General features: G+C 37.4%; 1 protein-coding gene across 1 annotated transcript in view; it reads right to left on the bottom strand.

The window, feature by feature from the left end:
• Positions 1 to 450: 450 nt before the first annotated feature.
• LONP2 (lon peptidase 2, peroxisomal) overlaps positions 451 to 10,465 on the bottom strand; it is a 116,411-nt gene continuing 106,396 nt past the window's right edge. Inside the window, exons 13-15 of the mRNA XM_027867581.1 lie at positions 7,381 to 7,588; positions 6,422 to 6,612; positions 451 to 892 (exon numbers count right to left, since the gene is read on the bottom strand). Coding sequence (XP_027723382.1) covers positions 671 to 892; positions 6,422 to 6,612; positions 7,381 to 7,588 — 621 coding nt within the window. The 3' untranslated portion in view covers positions 451 to 670. The remainder of the gene's footprint in view (positions 893 to 6,421; positions 6,613 to 7,380; positions 7,589 to 10,465) is intronic.

The raw sequence follows: 10,465 nt of genomic DNA, 5'->3' as shown, positions 1-10,465 counted from the left end.
TGTGCCACCTAGCTGCCTCTGTAAGTGAACTTTTTAATGTGTTCTGTAAATAGTAGGTCTTAATTTATTATTTTAGGAATCATTAACTTTGGCCTTTTCTTTGTATATATGAGAGAGCCTAAATTCCAATCTATTACGGGGTTCACTGAAGCCTAGATGTGGCAGACATCAACTGGATAGGGACTTGTACTTGTGATTTAATTGATAGAGGGAGCTCCATTCTATCACTTCAGGCAATACTTCTAACTTTGTCTTAGAAAGCGTCCTAGAACATTGGAAAGGGGTTAAATGACGTGCCCAAAGTCACAAGGTCTAGATTGTATCAGAGAAAGGACTGAAACTGAGGTATTGTAGGGCTCTTGATGACAGTTCTATTATCAGTCAACTAAATTTTTTTAAAACTAGAATTGAAAATAAAATCATGCTAATTAAACCCATATTACAATAAAGTCTGATACAGATTAATATTAGTTTATTAAATAACCATCTGCTTACATGTTAGCTAATACAATCACATCTCATTAATTACTATTGTAATTAAATATGATCCACTCATTAGTGATCAATCAGCAAGCAAGCAGTATACCCCCAGAAAGTGATTAGAAAGTTTAATTTTGGTACTTCATTCCTGTTTTTAAACTTAAAAAACTTGAAGTTTTGGTCAATCTGCTTAAAGTTTACTATTCATGAGACCAAGCCTAGTTTTGACTGAAAAACCTCCATCAAAAGCTGCATTCAGAACTTCATCTAGGCAGGTTGCTGTGATAAAAGTCAAATCCTGGCGCACATTGCTTGGAATCTCTTCAAGATCTTTTTCATTTCTCTGTGGAATGATGATTCGTTTCAGTCCAGCTCTGTGTGCTGCTAGGACTTTGTCTTTAATTCCACCTACCTAACATAATGGAGAAAAGAAAGTTGTTGAGGTAATAAGGTAAGTTTTCCTCATCAATGACACCTAATACCTGACCTTCCATGGAATTCAGATATTTTGGAATATTCAATTATATATAGTATTATGTATAATAAAGGTATGGAGTTAAGTGGGAAAACCATTTGAAAAAAAAACTATAGAAATGGAGCTAACTACAAACAGTAACTTGAGGGATCTTACAAAGTAGGTTTCTGAAGTGAAAATTATTCTTATTTTACTGTCTTAAGGTATGTCATAGCAAGAAGCTAGTGCAGAGTAAGGGGAAGTAAACAGTCTGTGGAAAACCCAAAGTCTTGAAGATTATAACTTTGTTACAATGTATAAAATTATATGATTTTAAAATTATATAGGGATTAGGTATACAACTTCATGGGTTTTGGCAGTTGTGACAAAATGTCATTTAAGTTTTATAGAATGATAGTACAATTTGCAGTAAACTTCATATATAAAAAATTTAGTAAAGAGTTGTAAAAGTGATATTTAGTTGATTTAAAAAGATATAGTCAATTCATGGCTGTATGACTTTATATAAATACAGAACTATGCTTTCAGAAAACAAATTAATTTGATTCAACAGATATTTTATTAAGCATCTACTATGTGTTTGGCTGTTGTTGGTCCTTCTGTTCTCAAAGAGGACCATGGTATCAGGAAGGTGATGGTGTGACTTGCAAGTGAATTAAGTGAGGCGGGACAGTATAAAGTCACCAGCCTCGCTCTCTTCTCCTGAGCCATCTGGGTCCAGTGGCCAGATATAGATCAGGATAACTGGAGATGGCCCGGGATGCACTGGGGAGACCTTGGCCTTCTTAAGTTAAGATCTTTCCTAGGTCTCAGATTGTCTGAGGCAACACCTATTAAGTGATTAAGGCTGGGAAAAAATGAGGCAAAGAATGGCCTCTTTCATGTAGTCAAAAAAAAAAAAATCTAGGAGGGGAAGACCCTTATGTTTCTGGCCAAAACAGAAACAATTGCTATTTACATTCACTCTGCGCCATCAGAACCAAACAATGACCCAGTGAGGCTTGGGGTGGGACCTACTGTTGACCAACGGACGAGAAGCCAGAATGATACGGGTTTAAGGCATGGTCCATAAAAAAGAAATCTAGCCTGTAAAACTCCAAGATATCTTGCTAACATTTATATCCTTTGGGTGGAGCACCCACAGGTAAAGGATATGATTCCTTATATGGACAGGGGGAGGAGGGAGAGAAGGAGGATAGGAAGGAAGGAAAAATGTTAGGCACTAGGGACATAAAGAAAAAAACCAGTTCCTGCCCTGTAGGATCTTACATTTTACAATTCAGTGTCTTTCCACATAATGAAGTGGAACATGAATGAAGGTCAACGTTGGCATTTTGAGTTATAGTATGAGAATTCATGTTTAGTCAAAGTGTAGAACATCCAAAAACTTAATCAGATTCTGTTATGATAACTTGTGTAAGTTAATTTTAAAAACAGCTGAAAAACCATCAAAAACATTAAAGGCCCCTAATTCATGTAGTATAAAGACTGATAGACCTAAGGATAATATTTAGCCCAGGAAGGAAAGGATTTGTGGTGATATAGATGTCTTCAAAATATTTGAAGGTGTATCAATAAAAAAGGGGATTATATTTGTGTTCAGCCCTTCAAGGCAGAACTAAGAACAATGCAGGAAAGTTACATTAGGCAAGTTTAGGTGCAGGATAAAAGAAGAACTCCCCCACAACAAGAGCTACATACAAGTAAGTTAGACGGCATCTTGTCTGGGATGTTGCTGGAGAAGGGATTCTTCTATCAGATACTGGTTGGACTAAATTGCCAACTGAAATTGTGTATGTTAATGAATTTATTTAAAGTCCCAAGGACTTAAAAATGGAAATGACCTTAAATCATATTTAGTTTAACCTCATTTTACAGAAAAATAAACTGAGGAGGCCTAGAGAGGTAAAGTAACTTGCTTAAGGTCATACAAGCAATACATGAAGGGCTGGGATCTGAACTTGGGCATTCTGGTTCTATGGTATAACCTAGATAGTAACCACACAGGATCAGAATCCCCCAACTCCTCTCAAATTCTTCGTATTAGATTGTAAGAGCCATTACTATTTTATATAAATCTTACACTAGATGATAATTAAAATCTAGAAAGTCACAGGATTTCATATTTAATAATGGTGATTTTACAGCTTCTGGCTATGTAACAATGTATTTGATGTGTGTATATTTGTGGCAAATGGAAGATTTTTCTAAACAGGTCTGGAAAGGTGAGGACTGCATCAACAATTTTAAAACTTGGCTAAAAGTTTTGTTTGCATGAAGATGCAACAATGTTGAGATAAATTAGGGTCTCAGATGCTGCTATGTAAAATTTGTCCTTGGAGAGTCTACCTACAATAGTTTGCCCAAATGTTGGTTTGTCTGGAGAAAAACTTATTTATCATCATTCCTACCTGTTCCTCTCTTCATCCTGGAGACACAGTCATTAGGTGGTCAGGTGACCCTCCCTGACACCTCCATATGCTTCCTGCTTTCTCATCTCCATATCCGCTCAGATTTACCCTTCTTCCCAGGATCCTATCCACCTTTGCCCTCCCTTTATCTTTGTCCTGTCATTAACAAATTTTCCTTCATCTTAGACTTCTTCCTTTCTTTAAACAAATACTGCATGTATTTGTGGCTATCTTTTTAACTACCCTATGTACTTTCTTTTGTGTACTATCATGCTGGGCCAGGAGGGAGAAAAAGGAACATGCTTTGCCCCACCCTTCCTCTATCAAAATCATTCAGCAGCATTTACTCTGTGGAGGTTCCATCCATTGCATCCCTGGCCATCGCCAGTTGTCTTGACTTTTGTCTGGCCACTGGACTTAAATGACTGGAGAAGAAAGTGAGGCTTACGACATTGCCTGGCTCTGCCTGACTTCAATCCAATCCAATTCATGTACAAGTCAAGACATCACCCTCATGATACCATTGGTCCTCTTCAAGAACAAAGGATGAACAACAACAATTCAGGTTTATGTCTTCTTGAACTCTTGACAGTTCATCATCATCCAACTCCTATAATCTGTAGTACCAAAATTCAGCTACACAAGGATAATAGAACCTCAGAGACCCTCTACTCCAATGCCCCCATTTTGCGTATTAAGAAACTAAGGCCAAAGGAGACTAAATCATGTGCCCAAGGACATGAAGTAGTAAATGTAGGCAAAAATTTGGATCCATGTCTTTGACTCCACAGCCAAAACTCTAATGAACAGATCCTATTTCTACTTTCAAGGTTAAAAATTAATATTCCTCTGACTATAACCACCTATCCCATATCTCTGCTTCAATCCTAAACCTATTCTTTATCCTGTTGTTGGTTATCCATTTCAGTCATGTTCACTTCATGATCCTGTGTGGCGTTTTCTTGACAAAGATACTAGAGCGGTTTGCTATTTTTTTTCTCCAGCTCATTTTCCAAATGAGGAACTGAGGCAAACAGGTTTAAGTGACTTGCCCAGGGTCACACAGCTAACAAATGTTTGAGGCTGGATTTGAACACTGGTGTGCCTAACTCCAGGCAGGCCTGGTGCTCTATCTACTGTGCTACCTACCTGCCTCTGTATTCTTTACCCTTACTTGTGATGTAAAATTAATGCAGTGCTCACTTTAGCTATTCCTCTTGTTCATTTTCTCACAAAACCACCAAAAAAGCTTAAATGGCAAGATTTTCTTCCTCCATAATCTTGACCTTGTAACCAGTTCAACTATGTGCTATACTAACTCTCAAAACTCTAGCTCCCCTTTATCACTGCTCTTCTCTTTGTAAACCCCATTAAAATTAAGCAGTTTTTTCATTCCTACTTACATGCTGCTGAACAGTGTTAGAAGAAATCACATTACAAACCTGTTACCTAATTTCCACTGGGCCCTCATGTTTATGACACTGATTTTATTCTTCCTGACACCTGCTGTTTCAAACCCTGTCTTTTCAAACTTCCTATCTCCTACTTCTCCTCAGCAAAAGTCCTTAACCTCCTACTTAAGCAAACAAGCCATTTGGTATAAGCTGTCTCCTTGACCTCATCCCCTGTTGTCTCTTCCATTAGCTTTTCCCCTCAATTATTCCCCCTCCCTATCATCTATAAAAACATGCTCAGTTCTCCCCCAACCAGTAAAAATACTTTCACTTGACCCCTCAAGTTATCTTCTCTCCTCTTTGACTGCCAAACTTAGAAAAATCAGTCTACCCTCATTTCTTCCACATCTCAAACTTCATTTAACTGAATCTGTTCTAAGGTTACTAATTATCTCTTAATTGGTAAATCTTATGATTTTTTGATTCCTCATCCTTCATGACCCTGTTGCACCTTTGACAGTGACCAAACCCTTTACTCCTACATGGTCTTTCTGTCCTAGATTTTTGTGAATGCTTTCTCCTGGTTCTCCTCATGTCTCTTCATTCTTTTTAAGTTGTCTTTGCTAGTTCATCTTCAGGTCCCAATTTTTTAACCATGAGTATCCAAAGGTGCTGTCCTAGGTCCTGTTCCTTTTTTTCTCTACACCTATAAGTTCAAATATCATGTCTATGCAGATGATTCCCAGATCTACATATTCATCTACAATCTCCTGAGTCCTATATTACCAACTGCCTATAAGACATAAGGTATCTTCTGTAAGCCTCTCATATTATACATAAATACAAATGATGCTATTTCCCCTCCCCTGCCTTCCCTCACAACATTCCTTATTTCAGTCAAGGGTACCACTTCAGTCACTCAGGTTCTTCAATCAGTTGCCATGTTTGGTTGATTCTATCTCTACAATATCTCTCATATCATTCCTCTTTTCTACTCACATAACCACTTTCATGGCCTTGCTACTTTTCATCTGGACTATTACAATAATTTTCCAGTTGGTTTAACTGATTCTAATCTCTCCCTTTTCCATCTTCCAAAAAGTTACTAAATTGATATTCCTAAAACACAGACCTAATCATGTTACTTTCCTGCTTAAGAAACTCCAGTGGTTCCCACAAGCCTTTACAATAAAATACAAATTAATCTCTTTGGCTTTTAAAGCCTTTTATAATCTAGCTCCAACCCATCTTTCAAGGTTGATTTTTATATTTCCCCCCTTTCCTACTCTGTTCTAGTCAAACTAGGCTATTTATTGTTCTCCATACACAACATTCCAAGGACCACCCTCCTACATGAAGCCTTTCCCTTTCAAATTACATTGTTTTTCTTTTACGACATGTATTCCTTATTCCGTATTTTGTGTAGATGTTTCTTTCTTGCAGAAAATAAGCTTCTTGAAGGAAGAGGCTCCCCCTCCAAATATTCCCAGTGCTTCATGCATAATAAATGTTTGTTGAATGAATTATGTAAAAAAAAAAATTCTTCTGGCATGGCAGTGAGGGTAAAGATGACAAACCCAATACACCTAGGTAGTTCCATGGGGAAATTGAGAAAACTCTAAATTTGAATCAATGCAAATGGGTTTCCTCTTGCTACTTACTGGAAGAACAAGACCTCTCAGTGTAATTTCTCCAGTCATGGCTACATCTGAACGCACCAGCCGCCCACTAAAAAGTGAGGCAAGGCAGGTTACTATAGTAACTCCAGCAGATGGTCCATCTTTTGTGACAGCTCCAGCTGGGAAGTGCAGATGGATGTCTGTGTTGTCAAGCAGATCAAAACTTCCAGAAGCTATTATTAAAGAAGAAAAAAAAATTTAAATAGAAAATCAAAACCTGTATTTTTCTTGGTCTTTGTCCTTACGGCTTTCACTTCCTGTTAGTCTTTTAAAATCATTTTAGTATATTGCTATGTTGGGTCCAAAAGCCCTTAGAAACCTCAAATGAGCCTAACCAAGTTGATACTTATTTTTACAAATAACATTGTCTTCTGAGTTTTCCAGCTATGCAATAATCCGTACAAAAAAATCTGAGGAGGGGGGATGAGAACTTACATTTTGTATCCTTTTTAGTAGTCATGTTTCTATACTAAAAATAAGTTAATCAACTCCTATATGTGTTTGTATTTTTCAAAATTATTCCTTGCTAATCACTGTATCATTACAGAAGTAGTAAAGTAGTATAGCTTATTTAAGAAGAAATCTATCACCACTAGTGGAGACTCAAAGCTCAGTTATAAGTGACCTACTTAATGTTTTCACAATAAAATATCTCAAACTTATTTTAACCTTGGTGAAGGAATTTTGGGGAAAGACAATCTAAGAAAACATCTCATCTGGATAGTTAATATTATAGATCCAGGGGTAGTTAGGTGGCACAGTGGATAGAGCACCAGCCCTGGAGTCAGGAGGACCTGAGTTCAAATGCGGCCTCAGACACAACACTCGCTAGCTGTGTGACTCTGGCCAAGTCACTTAACCTCAACTGACTCACCAAAAAAAAAAAATTAGTATAGCTCTAACACTGAACTATATACCACTGCTCTTTAAGGGTAACATACCATTAGTCAGGTGATATTTCTTTGCATTGCTGCGCAGCCAACTGATAGCGAGGTGTGCAGACTCCTTCATGACATCTCCCAGCTGTCCAGTCAATGTTAACTGACCTTCACCATCCATTCGACTTGCTTCCACAAACATGATCTCCCCACCTAATGGACTCCAGACTAAGCCTATTGCAACCCCTGGCTGACTCAAACGCTCAGATACCTTAAAAAAACAAAACAAAGCACACCAGAGTTGTACTTAACACCACTTCTAAAGGACTATAAATAAGCACCAACTTATTTTTAGGCTTCTGACTAACAAGTACGTTATAAGGCAACAAGTCTTTTCAGGTAAAGCTTTGTGTTCCCCTTCCCTCCCCCCCAAAAGAATTTTAACTACTAACATCTAAAAGGCTGTTGGCACACCTCACATTTACTGCTTACCTTTTTGGCTTTCTACCAATGGTAACTTAATTTCCTTGTTGTCATTTGTCAAAGGCACACATTACCTTAAGCTTTAAGAAACCAAGTATGAATAATTCTGGTTTTAAGGATTGTGTGGGCCCAGAGGTATTAACACCTGCCCTGGTTATCAAGGAACAAACCTACCCTTCTCACTACTCAAGTGTCAGTATTATTTTGCATATCCCCTCACTGTTACTCCAAAGCCTGACTTATTTCATGTACACTGGTTTCATGAAGAGGAACAAACCCTATTATATAACAAAAGTATTTAAGAAGTGTTCATCTTGGATATTGTAGGCCCTATGCTTAATAGAATGTGAAACAAGGGGAGCTTGGGCACAGCAAATCCTCTGTACTGTATAATCTAGAATTTCCTGCTTCCTATCTGATTTACTTTTGAGGCCTACCAGGAGCTGTAACAGATCCTCTCTAAAGTTCAACTTTCACATTTTTAGAAGTAGTAGCAGAGAAAAACTAGTTTATAGCATCATAGATTTCTTCATCCGAAATGGGGTTTCTATGATATGATTTCCCACCTTTTTAAACTTGAAAACTCTATAGATCCCAAGTGGTGAATCTTTGTCCTCTTTTAAGGGTAAGTAAACTAGATAGAGCTAGGTTATAAAAACTAACAAATCTTCAAAGTGAGCCTAGGACACATACTTTGTATCTGAAAACCGAGGGTGGTTGACTAGTTCAGCTCAAAGTATCTGACTAGTGTAAATGGCCCTATTCTACAGAATGTTCAATAACTTACTCTATAGACTAAAAGATGTGGGAGAGACAAGGAAAAGAGAACCCCAAATGAAGAAATAGTACATATGACTGCTCCCCTAATGTGTAATGAAAACCTTACTTTTTTCTAATAGTTAAACTAAGTAGAAATTATAGAAGAAAAAAATCAGAACATACAATTAAGACATGGAACTCACTTGTCAAAATTATACATGATAGTACTGATTAAGATACTCAGTAATTGAAGAGAAGCACCTTTAAATACAGGAGGCACTTTGACTTTTATATTGAGGACATTGTGATCTTTTAGAAGAACCTAACAATACAGCATTTACTTGGATATCTGCTTCCTTCATTCAAGATGTCAAAAGAACAAGTAACAAGTCTTGTTGGCAGTTTTCTACTACTGTTAAATCACTTACATGGAATTTCACTGGGTAAGCAACTCTAGGTGAGCAAACTTCCCTACTAACTAGTGCAGATCAGCATCAGCTCTGAACCTGAGATCCTCAAATAGGTTTCAGTGCCATGGGTTCCGAGAAGTTACCTTATTTCTCCAGGGTCACACAGCCAGGATGTTGTAAAGGCAGAACTTGAACCCATATCTTTCTGACTCAGATCAGAAGAGGCATCTCCTCTATTCTATGAAGTCATGTATTATTTTGTAATATTTCCTGCTAATTGACATAATCCATCTATTTAAAAAATCTATACTTGTCCACTTAATTTATAGTAACCTGTATACAAGTAACCTGTATACAAAACAGTTTCCATAGCTAGTTAAGAATCTTCCATATTGACCAATACCAAATGTTTTCATTTGGATATTACTCATTAGTTAGTCCATTTTTTGATCACTCCCTTTTCTTCCATTTTTGGAATCATATAATGGCACTCCTATTGCTACATTTTAATTGTAAAGTGAAGAATAGTTCAGACTTGTAGCTTAGGATAAGATCTTTTACAGCTGTAGTAGGCCTCAGTTTGAGAATGAAAATTTACTGGGCCATCAAGCAATATGGTATTTCAGGATTATTTGAGCAAATAACTCTAGGTATAAATCATTATTCTGAAATTTGTGACAAGCAATTTACTTTTTCTGAAAAAACTCTTTGTTTATAGATGGCTTTACAGAACAAAAAGTAGCAGAGAATCATTCATTTGTCAAATATTTATAGGAAAAAGACATGACTTCAAGGTCCTTGCTCTGCCTTTAACTAGACTGTATGACCTTGGGCAAATCTCTGGGTTTTCATCCATATCACATCCAATGAAGGTTCCCCCAAGGCTCTGTCCTGCATCCTTTTCTCTTTTCCCTCTATACTATTTCACTTAGTGATATCAGTTCCCATGGTTTCAACTATCACTTATATGCAGATGATTCTCCTATCTACTTGTATAGCGCCAACCTCTCTCCTGTCTCTGATCTTGCATTTCTGATTACCTTTTAGAAATCTCAAACTGGAACTGCCTTTTAGACATCTTGAGCTGATTATCCCAAGTACACTTTAAACTCAACATGTCCAAAACTGAACTTATTAACTCACTCCTCCCTAACCCTTCCCCTCTTCCTAACTTCACTATTACTTTTGGGGGTACCATTATCCTCCCAAGTCACCCTCCCAACCTAGATGTCATCCTCAACTCCACACACTCTCTCACCTTCCATATCCAATCAGTAGTCAAGTCTTGTCATTTCTACCTTCTTAATAGCTCTTAAATATGCCCCCTTCTCTTTTCTAACACGGCCAGCATTCTGGTGTAGTCCTCCATCACCACCCACCTGGATTATCTGAAAACACCTGCTGGTTTGTTTTTCCTGACTCAGAATCTCTCTTCACTCCAATCCACCTTCTACTCAGTTATCAAGCTGAATTATCTTCCTAAAATGTAGGTTTTA

This window comes from Vombatus ursinus, unplaced genomic scaffold (assembly GCF_900497805.2).
Source record: "Vombatus ursinus unplaced genomic scaffold, bare-nosed wombat genome assembly UNPS02014786.1, whole genome shotgun sequence".
NCBI classification, from domain to species: Eukaryota; Metazoa; Chordata; class Mammalia; order Diprotodontia; family Vombatidae; genus Vombatus; species Vombatus ursinus.
Note: the sequence above shows the minus strand (reverse complement) of the source record. Positions and strands in the feature narration are given on the sequence as shown.